The following is a 20,775-nucleotide window of genomic DNA, read 5'->3' as shown; positions in this document are numbered from 1 at the left end:
TTATCTCTCACATTTCTGTTTTTACAATAATTTCAAACTTCATCTCTTTCTTAAATGAGAAATTCTAAGTACCTATTTTCTGGTCCATTAAAGAATGCTGTGTTTTTACTACCCTTACATTTTCTAACATAATCTAAAAGAAAACCACATGATCAAAATACTGTTTCTATGTTTTCTATTGTCAACATATGCTTAAGATAAATCTTTAGTTCCATGTGCAATTCAAACCCAGATGCTGCACTCCTTTAGTTTTGAAGTTGTTAGAGTACCTTAATTATTCCACTGTCACCCGAAAAGGGGTGTTCCCTAAATGTGGTAACCAAGTTCAAGCCTACTGTCATTTCATTCATGGTTTTAGGAGACCTTGATACAATTATTACTTAGTTATTTCAGTTCTATAGTATTTCTGTAAAATAAATTCCTATTGAATAGAGAGGCACAATAGTAAAACAAAATTAGTCATCAGATTTTTTTTATTTTTATATAATAGATGACTAGTTGTTTTGATAATCTTATTGTAAAACAATGCTTTTTCATTTTTCATTATATGGGAGGTTTTTAAGAACTGGTTAGACAAACATCTGTCAAGGACAGGCTAGGTATACTCGGTCCTACCTCAGCGCAAAGGGCTGGACTAGATGACGTCTCAAGCTCCCTCCCAGTCCTACGTTTTATGATTCTGTATCATTGTCCAGTTTAACGCTGCAGTAATTTCAAATTCCATAGCCTGAGCAGTCAGAGTTAAGCATTGTTTTGAATACAATTTTATTACTTGCTGACTATAAAAATTGATAATAGTACAGAAACCTGTATTCTTCTAGGATCATAATTGGTTTAGCAGAATGGCTATGTTGCTAATCTCTCATTTCTATGTTGATTTAAATATTCCTAATAGATTTAGTGCATACAAGAGCAAAAAGAAAAACTGTACAGCCAGTGAATTAAAATGATCAAAAGATCAGTGTTATGCAAATTCTTATTCGTAAGAGCCTGAAATGAATTGGTAACTTTGCTGCGTAGGTGTTGGTAATTCAGGTTTTAAATTTTGTTCTACATAAAGGTAATGTGGGCAAAACGGTGTGACCGCTTTTGTGAATAAGCAAGCAGAATATGGCCCTGTGTAAACAGAAATAGCAAATTATGAAGACAATTATGATGTTAAATAGAAGGTAATATCTTACATTAGCAGAGGAGCTGCTGCGCTCCACTTTGGACACAGCTGCTTGATACATAGCCATTCTTTCCTTCAATGAGACAGAATCCTGGAAATCCACACTATCCGTCCAGTTAGTACTTTCTTCTGAAAATCCACTTACAGGCTTGTGACCACTAGCAATAGCTAAAAGCAAACACAATATTTTATATTAGGAGGTTTATTTTTATTATTAAGTAAGTACCTGCTTTTTAAGGCTGAAAGAAAAGAAAAAATGTCTTCAAGAACAGATTGCAAGAGTTAACAATGTTATCCACTATCTATGGCAATATTACATCAATTCCAAATTATATCGTATGAATTGCAGATAGTAAATTACGACTCTGAATCAGGCCCAAAGTGCCCAAGCCTTCTCCCAGTGAAATCAATAGGCATTTCAATGGAAACAATGATGTTTCTTATTGAAATCAATATCACTTTTTAAAAAACTCTACTAAAATAAAGACTTTTCAACAAAACACATTGTATATTTTTCTTGATAAACTAGCAAAAATATATGGTCACCAGAAAGCTTGAATATATATCCTTTTACACTATAAGCAAAACCACTATAACTCAATACATAAGTTGTAATGGGGCAAAATCTATTCTAATCAATTGGGTTGCAAGAGAGTAACTCGGAGCAGAATTTGTCTCCATTTACTGTTAATTATTTTGTCTGCACTAGAGTATTAAAACCTCACTGATAATTAACTACTTTAACCTCACTCATAATGAATGCAAAACCAAGTGAGTGTACAGCAGCTGAGCATTGTAGAAGTTTTCACTTAGACTATTACTTTTACTCTGAAAAACTGCATACAAAATGCAACACCTAAATTGCTGTTACTTCCTCAGTTTACATTGCACCCACAAAGTTGACTCATTTCCATTAAAAATGTGAATTGTCTCATCATAGCCTACTTATTAGCTCTTTCAAGCTCTTCACTTGATATTTCGTCCATATTATCTAAAGCTCTACATTAGGTGAAGACATATTCCCTTCAGTAGAAGACAGCTTACTTTGAAATTTTCACCTTAATAATTTTGCAGCTGACCAAAAAAGTCACTTTGATATGTTCATATATTAGAACACCCTACAGTAACTGATTCTTCAAGATGATGTCATCAGTGGCCTCATCTTCACTGGTTAAAAAAGGTGGGTTTTTTACCTTGGGGTAACTAACATGCCTCATTTCAGAGTAGCAGCCGTGTTAGTCTGTATTTGCAAAAAGAAAAGGAGTACTAGTGACACCTTAGAGACTAACCAATTTATTTGAGCATAAGCTTTCGTGAGCTACAGCTCACTTCATCTTATGCTCAAATAAATTGGTTAGTCTCTAAGGTGTCACTAGTACTCCTTTTCTTTTAACATGCCTAAGCTATCCCGAGGTAAAAATACAGTAAAGACAAGGCACTTTCATTTTACCATGAGGTAAACAAGGCAAAGTCAGCAGTATATGTACACCTCCACCTGGGTTGACCTCACCTAGTTTCCCTTGCAGTAAAACTAAAGTGCCTTGTCTTCACTGCACTTTTACCTTGGGGTAGCTCACGCTTGTTAGTTACACTAAGATAAAGAATGCTCCTTTTTTTAGTAGTGAAGACAAAGCCAGTGTGGATCACACTGTAGATAAGCGAGCAGTGAGTCATTTGTGTGATGGAACCGCACTGATCAAAACTAAAAGCTAAAAACAATAAGGACTTGCGCCTGCTGGAAGTTTCTACTTTCTGTATAGTCAGTATGCACCTCTTAGTATTTAAAATGGTTGGATATAGACAAAGGTTTTACAGCTTCTCTTCAACTTTATTAGGAATTTGTGCCTGCAGTACCTTACTGACTCTGATTTCTTCCTGTAGTATATCACCAGGGAAGATCTCATGTTCAAAGCAAAATTCCAGGAGGTAGAGAATAGTGCTTGATAGCACACAGTGCTGCTTTGCTATTGCTTCTGTGAACATACTGCAGCCTGACTGCATAAAATAAGCAGAATGGTTCATTTCTCTGGCACTTGTAAAGTAGTAATATTTTTCTCAGTGTAAAATCATTGCAATCCTACGCTAGAAACTGTCATGGCATATTGGCAGGTGAAATGTAGAGAACAATTAATTTAATTCAAGAGCAAGTACCAGTACATCTATCTCTTTTATTATTTCTAATTCCACATTTTCCATTATACAAAAACTGCTTTTTGAGAGTCTGTACAAATTAATAGTAAGAGACTCGTTTTAATAATAAATAGGAGTCTTAACATGCTAGCTGCAACTGGCAGTGCCTTTGTGCAAGCCAGCACATCAAAATCCAAAATTTTAAGTAGTTTAGAAACTATGGTTAAATTATCCCATGCAGATTTCTGCTCATGTTCTGAAATTTCAAAACCCCATGAGGGTCAAATTTTACTATCAGATATATTACTATAGATTAGTGGGAACTGCATGTGTGACTATTAGGGCAGAATTTTCCATTGAGTTTTTTAAGATAATTTTTAAGCAAAAATATTGAAGAAGAGTAGCCTCTAAGCTTGTGAAATATCCAAAGTAAATTTAGGTGAAATAAATGGTTAAAGGAGCTTAGTGAATCAAGTCAACATTCTCCAACAAAATAAATCTACTTAATTTTTCTTTTTGTTTTTAAATATAAAACCACCATTTGAAAACTAGACATAGATTCTAGATTTGGTTATGACACAATACCTTAATGAAGGCAGAATATTCCTGTAAATGGCAAATAAAACTGAAAGTTGCTGTGGAACAAAGTTTTGCTTTTACAATGCAGCTCAGGTACTGAATGTCAAGTCAGAGACAGATAATATGATTAATTGAAGAGAGATTTGCACTCATAATGAAAGTTAGAAAATCCAGCCACCGCAGCAGCAAAACAGCTGCAGAAATGGGCTTCCAGTAGAGAGAGAGAGAGAGAGAGCATATGGCTTTGTTTACTTTTATCTGGCTGTCGGTGCAGTTCAAGGAAAATCTGGGAAGGTGAAGACCTTCGTATATGAACATGGAGCATGTACGATACTTTCTAGAGCAAGACAAGAGGATAAAGGACTTGTAGAGAACTTTGCTTTGCCACTTAATACTCTCATTTCACTTCCTGCAATTATTTATATTTAATAAAATCATTTGATGTGCTGTTTATGGGATTTTTTTACTGTCTGACTGTAATAATGGTTTTGTTTTTTCTAAATGATCTTGGAACACTAAAACCCAAATGCCAATCATGGAGATAATCCACAAATTAGTGCTATATAGTCACGGTCATTTCCCTATTTGTCACCCCATTTACCTAATAGTATGACAGAACCCTAAACAAACAAACTCTGTGACATGTACAGTTGCTTTGGAGATGCTCACTGTAAAGGAAAATATTTCACATTTTCATATTCTGCAAAAGACGAAAATAGCGTTAGGGCATATGACTCTAAGAAAGAACCTAGTCCTTCAAATGCAATTAATCTGCAGATTTGAGTAGGACAAGAAGTCTCCCTTGTAACAAAGGATTTGTCTCTAGCTTTTCAAAAGGTATATGAATGCAATCTATTTCTTTCATTGTTGCAGGAGAAGCGATGTTATGTTATATAGAGAAGAAATGTGTATATGTGAAGAGCTTATTTTTGTATGGCACACAATAGGAAACATGTCCTCCTTCTGAGTGAATTCTTGGGGAACACACCAGCAGGGGGAGACTTTTGTATACCTATCAGAGCAAGATTCTGTGTAAATGGACAAAAAGGACATTTCATTTTCAATTACATTTCCTAGGATTTCCTTTTATTAATTGAAAGTTACCGACACACTTCTTCAGTTATTAAGGAGAGAGAGGGATTCCTTTCTGCTAGTCTTTTTACTATTTATCAGAATATAGTAGAAGAAACACACTTGACATACACATTTACACAAAAGGCCTTCCTTCTAAAATTAAAGCATTGTTTCAGTCCACAAAAGCAAGAACATCTGCTGGACATGGTGGTTATTTTTATTATGATTATTAAGCCCTATGTTATCTCACTGGCAGTGAGGCATGGTCACCATTTTTTTTTTAAATGCATACAAATACAGAAAGCCAACCTCAAAGGTAACCTAAAAGCTACTGCTACTACTGTGGCAAGGAATGCACCTGAAACTGGAATGTGTAATCCAGGCCCAAGAAAGTTAAACCAAAAACGTAAACAAAATAAATATACTTTATATTGTGCCCTGAAGACCAGAAAAGCCAGGGCCTGGTGGGACCTCTTTAGGGGTGGGGTCTTAAAAAGACCCTTCACTTAGAAAGTTCTGCCACTATTCCTACATCATTCACTCCTAGGAACTGACAAGACAGATAATGTTAAGTTCTGACTCAGGCAAAATTCCCATTGAAGTCATTGGAAGTTTTACCTCAATAATAACTTAAGAATTGGGCCATATGTTCTTAAGCAAAACCAATTATTCTGTTTTGCGCTAGTGTTTGAATGTGTACTCCTGCAAATAAAGTAGACATGAATGCACAACAGGCAAGCAAAAGTAATACCACATATATAGCACTCTACAATTTCAAAGCGCTGTACAAACATTAATCTAATATATGAGCAAAGTAGTATATTGTCATGTGTTAGCCATAACAATATGGTTGTAGTGTGAGTTTATTGCTCACATAATGCTGACTGTCTCAGTTTCTGCATGGGTTGTCCGCTATCACTCAAGTGACAGCATCTGGTTTTTTTCAAAATGCAGGACCTAGTAATCTTCCTCATTTGTTCTACTTCTGCATGTTTTAAATCTTCCTTCCAGATTTTCCATCTAACCCTCACTGAATAGCTGAGTTACATGAACACCAATTTTATGTGAGAAATTAAAAAATGGGAAGTTGAGCAATTTGTTGAGTAATTGAGTTGAGTTGAAGTTGAGTAATTTTCAGGAAGTTTGGCCTTGCATTGGTTATAATTACGTGTGGATACCGCTCTTAACATGGTAGCTCATGTTAACTACCTCCCACCTATGCTCAGAGATTCATAAGTCATTCATAGGGATGTGCTGAGGGTGGGATTTAGCCCCAAACGTACTTCACTTGAGTTGGCATATGAAGCTCCATTGCCCGCATATACGTAACTCAGTAACAGAGAATGTTGAAGCAGGAGTTTGGAGCTCCTTGGAAAAAGCAGCATAAGCATATTAGCACCAAAAATACTTTTGTTGATGTTTTTCCCGTTCCCATCAAGTCATTAAAGGAATTGCATGTGTCTGACAAGATGCCTTATAAAGGTATCTTCATGACAGTTTTCTTTCTTGTAGATAAAGATGAAGAAAATATGATGTGAGCATCTATATTTGACAGTTCAGATCTAATACAATCTCAGTGCCTGGATATTTCACTTGTTCTACTAGGGTTTTTCTGCACTGCACTGGAAAATTTGATTGAATAATGTTGAGTCCCTGTAAATAGGGCACTCAATTCCTTCAGGAAAGGGGGAATTGTAAAGGCCCAAGAATATATATATATATATCTTTTTTTAGTAAAAGTCACTGGAATCTAGCTACTAATCCCCCTACTTGTACTGCAAATAATATCAGTCCCTCCATGTCTGAGTCCCTCCATGTCTCCTTTTCCTTGGATAATGTAAGAGTGGGTATATGTACATCAAACCTGCCTTACTTTAAGAAACACATTGTCTGCGGTTACAGAAACAGCTTTCAGATGAGAGAAATTTGGGTCCAAAGTGATGCTCAGTGGCCAGAGACAACAAGTTGTGTTTTTAAAATTCCCTTGTATTTCTTTTGAACTTCTCAAAGATGGCGAGGTAATTGACTTGACCAAACGTCTTTCCCTTTTCCAGGTCTCTGCTGAATTTACTTAGAAAAGTTAAGTAGAGTACAAGAAACGTTTGTCCCTCAGAAAAATATAAACATATACATAAATTAACCTCAGAAAAGTTTACAGTGGCATAAAAGCCTTTAGAACAGATTCCCATAACAATACGCTGTCTGAAACGGTACAAATCTTTGTTTTCATTGATTTGAACTAAAATGGACTTGTTTAAGGTTTCAGTTACTATATCTCAAGGATGTGAAAAGGTTTCACATGTAAATGTTTACAGTCTTCATCATTAATGTATAACCAATATGCTTATAATCTTCACCGAAAGAAACTGAGTATGTTGAATATGATGCTGGTAAGTCAAGCAGGTGCTAAAAATGATTTTAGTACTTCTTATCCTTATCATCACTAGTTTGACCAAAATACCTCTTCATCTGAAACATACTGCACCCTTACATAGCTAAGAGAAGTGATAATCATAACAATTAATTGAAATTAGGAGCAGAGTACACAGGTTATTCTCTCCTGTAATGATCAGTTGACTTTATCTAGGGTTGATCTAGTTTTCTTAAAGTTGGTGTTATAATTTCCTCCTTTTCTTTCACTCTCGTAAGTTAACTCTGCAAGAGCAACATAATCAGACAGAGGAACTACAGGGCAAGGATTTATACTGGTTGAAGCACTCACATTACAAATAGAGAGTGGACAGATTGAAGTATTCAACCAAAGATTAATCCAATCCAAAAGGTATCAGAACCTAATACCATAAAATGCAATACAAGGTGGGAGAGAGAGAGAAAAGAAGGGACCCTGTGCATTCCGCTAGCTATTAAAGCTTACTATTCCAGTCATATACTCTCACACTACTCACATCCTGTCTTACTCATTGTGAGCATGCTTTGCCATTCAACTTTGTTGTATCAGAACATTTTCTCAGCTATTTCACCTTCTGTCATAAACATACAGCTAAGGGTAGCATAAAATCCCTCCTTTACCTGTAGTGGGTTAAGAAGCTCAAATAACCTGATTGGCACCTGACCAAAAGGACCAATAAGGGAAGAAGATCCTTTCAAATCTGTGGGGGGAGGTTTTGTTGTGTGGTCTTTTGTTCTTCTCTCCGGAACAAAGAGAGGCTAGGGCAGGAAAAACACCATCTCCTAAAACCTTACCTGAACTAAGCATCTAATATTACAAATTGTAAGTAATAGGAAGGAAATGCTTATCTTAAAAAGATTATCTTTTGTTTTATCTTGTGAATTTTCCCTATGATAAGAGGAAGGTTTATTCCTGCTTTTTTGTAACTTCAAAGTTTTGCCTAGCAGGGAATCCTTTGTGTTTTAAATCTTATTAACCTGTAAAATTACCTTCCATCCTGATTTTACAGAGGTGCTTCTTTTACTTTTTTTTTTATAATAAAGTTCTGTTTTTAAGAATCTGATTGGTTTTTAGTGTCCTAAAAACCTAAGAGTCTGGTCTGTGCTCACCTTGGTTACCTATTTGGTTGGTATATTATTCTCAAGCCTTCCCAGGAAAGGGGGTGAAGGGGCTTGGGTGTGGGGGTGGGGGATATTTTGGGGAAACGGGAACTCCAAGTGGTCCTTTTCCTGAATCTTTGTCTAACTCACTTGGTGGTGGCAGCGATACCATCCAAGGACAAGGAAGAATTTGTGCCTTGGGGAAGTTTTTAACCTAAACTGGTAGAATTAAGCTTAGAGGGTCTTTCATGTGGGTCCCCACATCTGTACCCTAGAGGAAGGGAACCCTGACACCTTCTAAGGGTTTAAGGGAGAAGACAGCCTTGCATAAATCTCTGGAAGTACAAATAACAATACATAAGAGCTTTCCATGTACTTTGGGATGGATGAAATTAGGTGATGTATCAGTCCATCAATTTTTAAGCAAAACTGCCTATTCATTTCTGTTGATCTCAGAACTGTCGGAATGACACAGTCCATGAAATGATTATAATTTAGGGTACTTATATGGCTCCCTTTACCATATAATATGAGCACCTCACGATTTCTTAATGTATTTATCCTCATAACACCCCTGTCAGGTAGGAAAGTACTACTATCCCCATTTCTACAGCTGAGAAATTGAGGCACAGAGACTGAAGTTATATCTACATGGGGTTTGATTACAGTTCATGCAGACATACCCAGGCTAGCTTTAATCTAGCAAGATAACTAGTGGAGCAATGAAGCTGTGGTATCACAAGCCATACAAGTCATCCCCGAACCATGGGTAATTACACAGGTTGCTAGTCCATGCTGAAGCTCATGCTACCATGGCTTCGTTGCTCTAGTATCTGAGCTAACTAGATTAAAGCTAGCTTGGGTATTTCTATGCGAGCTGTAATCACGCCCAGTAAATGCATATAGACATACCTTGAGTGACTTCCCTACAGTCACACAGCAGCCTGTAGCAGATCAGTGAACTCAGCCCATGTCTCCCAACTCCCAGGCAAATGCCCTAACTACTGGACCATCCTTCTTCTCAGGTCTACCATCATCTCCTTACACGTATGTACACTCATAATCACATATTGTGCAAATAGACTTAAAAAGGAGAGTCTTTTTACATTCAGCTTTTCAAATCTTATCATGCAACCTTGGTAAAACGAGTTCCAGTTAGTGGGGCAGAGTTGAAAAGAGGTACCTAGACCCTGACCTCATAAGGGTGCCCCGACTGCCTGCTGGGAGAACAGCAAAAACACATGTGCTGTAGACAGAGCAGTATTATCAGATACTGAAAGACCAAGAAACCTGCAGCCAGGTCATCCTTACATTCCAGCCCGACATGTTTACAGTATACAAACACAGCACATATGTAGGCCTGCAAATGTGATGATCTTTGAACATTTATTCTGACTACTGTGGGAATTACAGAGCATATTACTGTGCTCTTTTACATATCAATGCATACATGACACTTGTTTCTGTGTTTGTATTTAGCAGATTTAAAAATAGGGGAAACCAAGTTTCAAAGAGGTGACTCAAGTAATTATAACAGCAGGAGTCAGAAAGATTGGGAATAAAACTCCCATGACAGAATAAAAATAGAAAACAAGCTTGGAACCTGTGAGCCTCCCACAATGCAATCAAGTGCACTGCCAAAAGCCTCAGAAAGACACCACATGAGCAGGTGAAAATTAAAACTGCAAAATTGTTTGCATGAAAAGCAAAACAAGCACATTTTGGGCCTTTGGCCAGTTCTGCTTTCCGCCAGAAATGGTTCCATTATTGCAGAGCACTGAAAAGCAGTATTTGTGGATGAAAACCAAATTTTCCCAACCGTAAAGAGTGTTTTCTGCCTGGAGACAAATCATACAACACTTGAGCCTTGTAGGCCTCAAAATAAAGTAAAATCCTTGCCAATGGAGTTTTGTGGAACACCTCCTCAGACTCTACTTTGCTGGTTCACAGCTTCCCAATGGGATTGTCAATTATCCGCTGGACTCCAGAAGTGGAATTGTATCATGTTATGCTACTACATCTTCAACCACCAGCACAACAGCCTCAGCCCCTTTATTTAATAAGTTAAATCCTTACAACTTTTGTGAGGTAAGAGAGTGCTCTTCTCTGTTATACAGATGATGAAGAGATGGCAGAGGTGATGAGTGATTGCTCAAAGCCACATAGCCTTCTCTGAGCACTGAAGATGACTCTAAGTTGAGGCCACTGGACATATATTTTCATCTTAGGTCCCTAATTCCTTTGTGAGCTGGTGGCTTGTTCAGCAATGTGTTCTCAGCCAGTGATCTTAACAGCATGGAGCTGTAGTGATTACTACAGTCATCAGCTATTGGTGCTATGGACTCAGTAAACTTGTAATTCTTATGATAATTATAATGCACTACAATTGTGTCTCAGGCAACGCAGTGGGTGGCAAGCAATGCTGCCAACTCTTACGATATTTGGTGTTTTCTTGATAGCTCCTGTTCCTTCTTCTTCGTCTTCTTCTCCTCTTGTTCCTTCCACCAGAATCATAGGTTTTCCCAGTGTTGGGCACGTGATCTGGCCAAGTCCGTAGCCCTGGCAAGATCTTCCATGGTTCATGGCTCCTATACGAGCCAGCAGACCGACAGATTTTCCATCGTTTGTGTTTCACCACAGTCACATGTATCTGGTTAGTGCAATAGCCCCACTTCTGCATATTGACTTTTGATCTGCTAACTCTTGTTGGAAGGGAGTTTAAACATCTCCAGCTGGACCAATCCTGTTCTGCACCTGTGGGAAGGCATTCGGCAATGTCAGTGTGCATTTTGATGTCCTTGACAAGTATTTTGAGCCTTGTGCATCACATTTACAGTCATGTAGCCATTGGTGACACAGTTGCCAACTTTCATGAGGTAAATAAGCACCCTGACTTTCACAGTAAGCCAAAAATCAAGCTAATCCCATTTCAAAACAAGGCCAAAACAAGCCAATCCCTAAGAACCCCAAAACTCTATGTGACTAGATTCCTCCCCGGCGTGCAGTCTGGGACTGCGGTGGGCCTCCTGTGCACCCCGATTCTCTCCTGCTTTTGCCCCTGCTTGCCAGGAGCCAGTCAAAAAAAAAAAAAAAGAAGCTACAAGCAACAAGCTGTAAGCCAAAAACTAGCCAACAAGCAACTCACATGCCAATTAAACCAAAAACAAGCCCAATTTCTGTGTTTTTTCCACAGGTCTGGCATGTCTGATTGGTGATTTTTTTAAGCGGTTCTGTTGCAGTTAGGACACTTTTCCGCAATTTCAGGTGGCCAACTTCCACTGTGTGGCCATGTAGCAGAGGTGTGGTATCTTCACCCTGTCATAATTAAGGCTACGATTTAGTTATAGGTATTTTTAGTAAAAGTCATGGACAGGTCATGGGCAAAAAAAAAAAAAAAAAATTCATGGCCCGAGACCTGTCCATGACTTATATTAAAAACACCTGTGATTAAATCTTGGAGAGAGGGGGCCACTCTGGGGCTGCTGCTGTTGTGGGGGCACCCGGGGCCAGTGACACCAGCTGCCGCGGGCTGCCAGAGCAGGGGCTGCTCCAGATGGCCAGGGACCTCTGCCGGAGCAGCAGCTGGAATGGCTTTCCCGGGCCACTCCAGCAGTCGCTGGTGTGGCTGTCCTGGGGGGCCACCTGAGCAGCTGGCTCAAGAGCTGGCCTGCAGAAGTCACGGAGGTCACAGAAAGTCATGGAATCCGTGACTTCTGCGACCTCCATGATAGATATGGAGCCCTAGTCATAATTATTCCACTTTGCTTGAGACCACTCTCCTGATATCCAGTGGATCCATTCCAGGAAGGACATAAAGGCTGTTCATGTTTGTTGGTTTCAGACATCCTCTAATGTAGTGGCAGCTGTTACTCAGCACAGGGTCCAGCTTCTTTGCATCAGCCAAACTTTCTCACATCAGACATGCATATTCGGCCAACAAAGTGCTCGTGTGGAGGCTCTTAGTATTGCTGGGATGGTTTCCCATTTTGAATTTGCAGGCTTCCTAACCATGGTGTTCTGGGTGGTACGTTTGCCTCTTGTCTTCTCCACGTGTGCTCTGAAGGAAAGCGTGTGGTTAGCATTACTCCAAGGCAGACAAGATTACAGCAGTGGGCAAGTGATACCCCATTCCAAATTATGTTGTCTTTTGGCCTCACAATTCTGAAGATGGAAGAGACTCACTTGTGTTTCGGCTGGGTTAGGGAACAACTGGTTCTTTATGTAACAGACTGAGAGCCCAGACAGCATCGATGTTCGTGTAACTTCGATCTGGATGAGATCCTTGGCTTGGGCAGCAATGCATGGATCGTCAACATAGACCAAACTTCTTGAGCTGAGATGGATCAGTTGATCATTCGTGTAGATGTTGAAGAATATTGGCAAGAGTACATTCCCTTGTGGTAGGCCATTTTTCTGTTGCTGCCATCAGCTCCGCCTCCTGCTTCAATAAAGCCAACATCCACTGCTCTCTGACCACCCAGCTCTGAAGACAGTGCAGAAGTAAAGGGGGTGTCATAAATATAAAGGGAAGGGTAAACCCCTTTGAAATCCCTCCTGGCCAGGGGAAAGCTCCTCTCACCTGTAAAGGGTTAAGAAGCTAAAGGTAACCTTGCTGGCACCTGACCAAAATGACCAATGAGGAGACAAGATACTTTCAAAAGCTGGGAGGAGGGAGAGAAACAAAGGGTCTGTCTGTCTGTCTATATGCTGGTTTCTGCCGGGGATAGACCAGGAATGGAGTCTTAGAACTTTTAGTAAGTAATCTAGCTAGGTATGTGTTAGATTATGATTTCTTTAAATGGCTGAGAAAAGAATTGTGCTGAATAGAATAACTATTTCTGTGTGTGTATCTTTTCTGTAACTTAAGGTTTTGCCTAGAGGGGTTCTCTATGTTTCTGAATCTAATTACCCTGTAAGATATCTACCATCCTGATTTTACAGGGGGGATTTCTTTATTTCTATTTACTTCTATTTTTATTAAAAGTCTTCTTGTAAGAAACTGAATGCTTTTTCATTGTTCTCAGATCCAAGGGTTTGGGTCTGTGGTCACCTATGCAAATTGGTGAGGCTTTTTTATCCAACATTTCCCAGGAAAGGGGGGGTGCAAGTGTTGGGAGGATTGTTCATTGTTCTTAAGATCCAAGGGTCTGGGTCTGTAGTCACCTAGGCAAATTGGTGAGGCTTTTTACCAAACCTTGTCCAGGAAGTGGGGTGCAAGGTTTTGGGAAGTATTTTGGGGGGAAAGACACGTCCAAACAGCTCTTCCCCAGTAACCAGTATCAGTTTGGTGGTGGTAGCGGCCAATCCAAGGACAACGGGTGGAATATTTTGTACCTTGGGGAAGTTTTGACCTAAGCTGGTAAAGATAAGCTTAGGAGGTTTTTCAAGCAGGTCCCCACATCTGTACCCTAGAGTTCAGAGTGGGGGAGGAACCTTGACAGGGGGCAATATCATGGCCCACCTAAAATAACATTGTGACCCCCATGCAAGTTCCTTTTGGGTCAAGACCCCCAATTTAAGAAACGCTGGTCTCCTCCGTGAAAACTGTTTAGACTAGGGAAAAAATCACAAAAAAGACCAGATATCATGTTGGGGTGGAAAGGGGAAAGAGCAGATTTCATGGTGCATGACGCGTTTTTCATGGCCATGAATTTGGTAGGGCTCTAAACACGAGCTCTTCCCCCACAAGTCTGTGGACCCAGCCTGGGAGGCTCATTACCAGAGGCACTGTAGCCATTGCCCTAGAGGCTTACTGATGACGGGCTGAGCACTCACAAGTGCATCTGCAGTCAACAGGAATTGCTGGTGCTCTACAACTCCCAGAATCAAACTCATTTTCCCACTTTATGTACCACCCCGTTTAGTCTTGTTGGATTTGTGTACATTAGGTTTAAAAAGCAGTCTCAACAATACAGTGACATGTAAAACAGGATGATCCCCTCCATTTGGAGGCAACTGAACTTTCCTGAATCAGTTCGGTCTATCTCCAATTACAACATCTGTATTTAAAGCTAGGACTCCCATGCTGTTTATCCTTCTTAAACATGTAACCACCAACTTTAGATCAGTCCTCACAGACAGCCTGAGCATGTGCATAATCCTATCATGGTGATGCCACCCTGTCTGTGACTAGCACAGCAATCTCCAAAAATAGCCCCTTTAAGGATTATTTTTATTGTAGGTCACATTTTCACCTTGAGCAATTTGTAATTTTTTTTAATGTTTGAGCAATTTGACATACCTGAGCTTGTGATTTAACAGGCAACTGCAATATTTCCTGCATAAAATTAGCAAAAAACTTGACACCATGAGTCCTTTAAGCTACTTCCAAAAACATTTCAGTGAAAATTGTATCTATCCAGTGACAAGACATTGTAAGAGAAGAGCTCGTGTAACATGGAAGATAAACAGATAGTGCATACCAGAGTTAAAAAATAAGTCTCCCCTTTTATTTCAAGATTTAATTATTTCCTTTTCTCCGAACACTTCTATTTTTAAAAGCTGTGAAAAACAAAATGAAAAAAAAAAAAACTGTGGGGGTGGGGTGGGGGAGCAGTTATTTCTGTAGGGATAAAGAACGGCCTGTATGAAGGTGATGCTGTGAAAGCCCTGCAGTAATATTTGGTTGTTCGATTCAAGTGGTTTTCAACTTGTGGTCCGTGGACCCCTTGGGGTCCACACATCCATTTGAAATTTTTTAGGGGTCAGTACATGAAAAAAAGTTTGAGTACCACTGTTCTATTCCAAATGTAAAGATAAGAACAAAATTAAATGTTTTTTCAATACTGTATTTAGTGGAGTGCAGTTACTGACATTACCAGACTCAAAGCATGTGACCTCCGACAGTCAGACTTACTTCACTGCCTCAGGCTGCATATTCTTAGTCACACAAGTAATCCTTACTCTAATGCCAATCCCACTAGGTACTGAAATAAAGCAATATTTTTCTTTGTCATCTTATTTTTGTTTCCTCCAAAATTCCTGGAAGTTATTCAATCTAATTTACTGGCCAGTCTTAGCTTTTTCAGAGGCATATTCGTATAGAGTCTCAGTTTACATTTAATTTAATTGGCTGTGAAGAGGTTATTAGGAAAGCAAATTGCATAAGTTATTAACCATTTCCGTGTCAGATGTTATATACAGATGGGTTAAATGGCACCACTGATTTGGAAGAAATATGAAAACATATAGCCTAAAACATTCGGATCTAGATGCCTAACGTTAGGTTCCCCAGCCCATGTTTAAACAGCTGAATAAGTGACCTGATTTTTATAGGTGCTGAGCATCCCGTTGATGTAAGCAACCAAGTTTGTAAAATTTTGGTCCCAGTGTAGAGGCATTCAGTACATCCTGAGGGCATTGAAGGAGTTAAGTAAGTATTAAAAATAAATTCCTGGATTAGGTTTATAAGGACAAAATGCAATTATTTACTCTGGAATTCTGCTGAGAAATTATTTGCTTCGGGTCTAGAAGAAGACAAATTACAATTTAATTAAACTTCAGAGTACAACGTGAATGCTCTCATGAGGAAAAGAAAAAACAAAAAAGAAAAGCAATACAGTCACAATTAAGTTCTGTTCCCCTGCAGATTGTTCAGTCTTAAATCACAGCGCAATACTATTAATAAATACCCTCCTAGTCTATATAAATTATATCTGAACATACATCTTAACTATCAGCATGTCTATTTTTACACACAGACAGCCATGGTAATGCTCTTTAAATACTTGATGTAGTAAAGCACCTGCATGTGTGCATGTCAGTTTTGAATGCCCCTGTGGAGTCTGTTACTCAATGCAGCACGATTAGGGGCTATGATCTAACTGAAATAGCAAGTCCTGACTAATATGAACAGCTCTTCACCTTAGAATGATGTAAATAAACTGTTAGAAGAAAACAGCTACTTAATATGTAAGACTAAGGAAAAATATAAACCCAGATATGCCACAGTGAAAAAGGGATTAGTTTCAATATTTGATATCAATGATGTTGAAACAGTGTTTCAAAAAGTTATAATAATTATGACGCACAAAGTATTACACATGTGCTATTTAAGCACTGATATTTTTATCCTAACTAAATCACATTGGCCCTCTGAAAAGTATTAAGCAATACTTGGAAAAGTTATTGATTTTATATTAAAATTTGCATGCCGAAACCCATTATAATGTTTCGATTGTCTCATGCTTGGGGATGGTTTCAAACACATATATTGTATGTATACTTTGTCACTTAGCAAATGCAATACTTGCAAAGAAAATATTTTTCCATTAAACCTTGCAAAATAAATTGTGTGTTCCTATTGTGTGATTTTAAAGTAATGAATAATTACTCTTTTTTTTTGTTTGCACTGAGTTGGTCCCAGGAATATTAGAGACATGGTGGCTTGAAGAAGAGCTCTATGTAGTATGAAAGCTTGTTTTTTTCACCAACAGAAGTTGGTCCAATATTACTTCACTCACCTTTCCTTCACTTTATATTTGTGACTTAAGCAATCCAGTTATAAATCTTAAATCATTCTAACTTCCAATATCTAAATACCCAGATCATAGCTATCCTTAATTGTCATATGCCAACATCTCAAAAGATTTGTTTTACAAACATATGTATAAAATAGTAAATGACATCTATAAATGTAAATCTATTATTTTAGATAAAAGAATATGTTCCCATTGTTAAGGTTATTACAGTTGTAATAGTTAGACCTAACATAGCCAACTGACAACAATTATCTTAGAGTGTTAAACATACATCTTAAAGCAACTTGGAGATCCCACTGTATTTTAGCTATTTATTCAAGATATAGCTATTCTTTATGTGCTTCTCGCCATGAAATCACATTTTATTTATTATATAAGTAATACAATACACTTACATGCAAAATACATGAAATCCAGATCCTGAAACACATTTTTGCTTGTCCTCATAGGGACGTTCCATACACTCTAACACAAGTGTTAGGACCTGAATTGCTTTCATTGTGCTGAGCATTTCTCATTCAAAATAAACTTGATTTATAAGTTATAGACTTACTATATTTTAGGTACATGTTAGAGCGCAACAATGAATCAGATCACATTTTGCATGCAATTCATTTATGCTTTTTCATCCTTTGCTAATGAAAGTTACCCAGTTTGCCATCATTATCCTGAGAAATCAGCTGTTTCTTTTCACTGGTTACATGGGGTCGAAGTTATATCACACTATACATAAAATACTATCTGAACACTAGACTGCACTTACCTTTGCTACCATTCAGAGTGCATCAACATGAGTTACAGAACTGCAGTTCTCTTTATAAAGGAAAGCTTTACGTCCTCTCCTAGCCAATTTTTGTTCTTGCTTTTTTGTAAGACAAAGTTCCCAGTCCCCTGAAATATACAGTCTAGTGGAGACCAGCTCCACTGAAGCACACACCTCTCCCTTCTGTCAAGCAAGAAGGTGGGGACAGCTGTTTTTATTTTAGCCCCACATGTAAAAGATGGAACTTGGTGCCTATTTTTAGGGGCTGAGGCCTGTATAGCCTGTGCCTGAGTCAACTACTTGTTGTAGAAACCTGTTTGTAAAGGCACTATTACCGTGTGCTTTTGTCATATGTATGGATAGCGTAAACACTTGTTCAATCAATCAAACTTTCTCCTACCTAAGTTACCATCACAGGCTAACTTCTGATTCTTGAGATCTTTTCAATAAGACACTGGATGCCCTCTGTAGCTTTAGACTGCAAGTGCTGTTTATAAGCTCTTTGTATAGCATAACTTGAAACTCTTGGTGTTATTTTAAGACCTTAAATGCTGTAACTTTGTTTGCCCCTTTCTTTCAATCACAAACTGTATTTGTCGAGAAAAGAAACGTTGCTCGCCGGATAGGAGCTGCTGATTCTTTCTGGGTTAATTTTATATTTCTTTGGCAATATTTTGTCAGAAAAGCCAACTGAAGTGTGCTACTTCTGCCAGGAAGAAGCTGTGAAATCTCTGCTCTTTCCAGTGTAATTTACATGGGGCCCACATAATGAAATACTGCATATGTCTTATGCCTCTTATTTTTACATAGGCCTTAGTGGCCCTCTCAGAGAATTCATTATTTTCTTGTTAATCAGAACTATATACTGTCAATTGTACAGAATAGACAAACACAGGTTGGCAAAGGCTATCACACATAAAAGGGGAGTGGAGAATTCCAGCTTTCTCCCATTTTTCCGAAGAACTAACTAAATTAGTTATTGCAGATTAAGATCCACATGTTTTTATTATAGGCCACATGAGCATCAGTTCAACTGCTGCTCACTGACAACAATGACAGCTGAAGATGCTCAGCTATCGAGTGGTTGTAAATGTTTCATCAACACTTTTTTCACTTGGGGAATTTTTTTTCAAATAAGATATATAAGTTAGAAGTTATGAAGTGCAGAAAATTTACAATGGAATCTGAAGACATCAGGGGGAAAAAATCCATGGCTGGCAGCAGTAAGAAAAAAAGAGTTTCATTGTTTTTTCCCCCAGTGTATTAGGAACAAAAGAAATCCTAGCAACAGCATAGACTCATTATTAGATGGATATGGTAAAATTGTTCATAATGATGCAGAAGTGCAATATTCAATCAATATTTTTGTTCTGTATTTGGAAAAAAGCAGGATGATGTACTAATTTCATGAGGATGATGAAGTACTTACAGTCTATTATTAATTAAGGAGTATGTTAGATAGGGTAACCAGACAGCAAATGTGAAAAATCGAGACAGGGTAGGGGGTAATAGGAGCCTATATAAAAAAAAGACCCAAAAATCGGGACTGTCCCTATAGAATTGGGACATCTGGTCACCCTAATGTTAGACAACTTCTATGAGGGATAAACATTTTAAAATAAGCTGCACCCAAGAGTTCTAGCAGAGTTGACTAAGGAGATCTTGCTCTCAACCATCTGTTATAGTTCACACTCACCACCCGATAACACCCTTTCATTGGGGCATGACAGACCTTGCAGAGGTCTCCAGCATTCCCCATAAACTTTCTGCCTCTCTTCACAATTCAGCCCTCTGGCTGAGAAGTGTCTAGCTCAGATCCCTTTTAGTATAACTAAAGGTCAAACTAATATTCAAAGTATCTAAACAAATCAGCTCTTCCTCTAAGCTCTGTCTTCAATATTCTTTCTCAGCTACTCCGGACTCTTCTCCCTCAGCTCAGCTCACCTCAGACTGAGACCTCTGTTCTCCTACAGACTCTCGGTCAGGTCCCTTCACAGGAGTCTCTCTGCTCCCTGTCGTTCCTCTGGTCAGGATGAACTCTCTCCCTTTTATGAGGTCAACAGGTTCATTAAGTTACCCTCTGATGCCTCTTAGCCCTGCTCCTCTGGCTGAGAAGCAGCTAATTATGACACAGATGTAATGGATGTAAGTAAATGACTCTTAACACTTTCTATCCTGTGATGGGGTCTCATTCAATCTCGCCATCCTGAAAGAGTTGCCAAAATTAATTTATGGCATGCTGATGTTAATTTTTAATAAATCTTGCAATATCAAGAAAATTCCAGAACACCGGAAGAGTGTCAATAATGCATCAATGTTCAAAAAGGGCAAGCAAGATGACCCAAATAACTATAGGCCAGTTAGTCTATATCCATCCCAGGAAAAATAATGAAAAACTGATTCAATTGATAAAAAATTATAGAATAGGAATATGATTAATCCCAGTCCACATGGTTTTATGGAAATAGGTTTTATCAAACAACCATGATTTCACTCTTTAATGAGATAACAAGTTTGGGTGCGAAAAGCAATTGTGTAGCTGTAATAAACTTAGATTTTTATAATGCATGTGACTTAATACCGCACAACATTCTGCTTAAAAAACAGCATTGTACAATATCAATAAAGCACTCGTTAAATGGATTAAGAACTGACTAAATGACAGATCTGAAAAATAGTTGTTAATGGGGACTCATTGAATAGGGGGTGTTTTCTAGTGGGGTTCTATAGGGATTGGTACTATGCCTGTTCCTAATAAACATTTTCATTAGAGATCTGGAAGTAAATGTAAATTCACTGTTAATAAAATTTGTAGAGGACACAAAGATTGGCAGAGTGATAAATAATTATGAGGACAGGGGAGTAGTACAGAGCTCAGTAAGCTGGGCCCATTCAAACAAAATACATTTTGTCATCTTACTAAGCTGGTCTAATTAAAAAAACATTTTAATTCAGCCAAATGCAAAGTTATACAGCTAAAAATAAGGAACGAAGGCCATACCCACAGTATGGGGAACTGTATCCTGGAAAGCAGTGACTCTGAAAAGGATGGTGGAAAAGTAACTGAA

General features: G+C 38.3%; 1 protein-coding gene across 1 annotated transcript in view; it reads right to left on the bottom strand.

Annotated features, from left to right (window-relative positions):
• XIRP2 (xin actin binding repeat containing 2) overlaps positions 1 to 20,775 on the bottom strand; it is a 158,872-nt gene that overhangs the window by 39,186 nt on the left and 98,911 nt on the right. Inside the window, exon 3 of the mRNA XM_048869980.2 lies at positions 1,182 to 1,339. Coding sequence (XP_048725937.2) covers positions 1,182 to 1,339 — 158 coding nt within the window. The remainder of the gene's footprint in view (positions 1 to 1,181; positions 1,340 to 20,775) is intronic.

The sequence above is a fragment of the Caretta caretta genome, chromosome 11 (assembly GCF_965140235.1).
Source record: "Caretta caretta isolate rCarCar2 chromosome 11, rCarCar1.hap1, whole genome shotgun sequence".
Taxonomy (NCBI): domain Eukaryota; kingdom Metazoa; phylum Chordata; order Testudines; family Cheloniidae; genus Caretta; species Caretta caretta.
The sequence above is the reverse complement of the archived record's forward strand: the minus strand, read 5'-3'. Positions and strand labels throughout refer to the sequence as shown.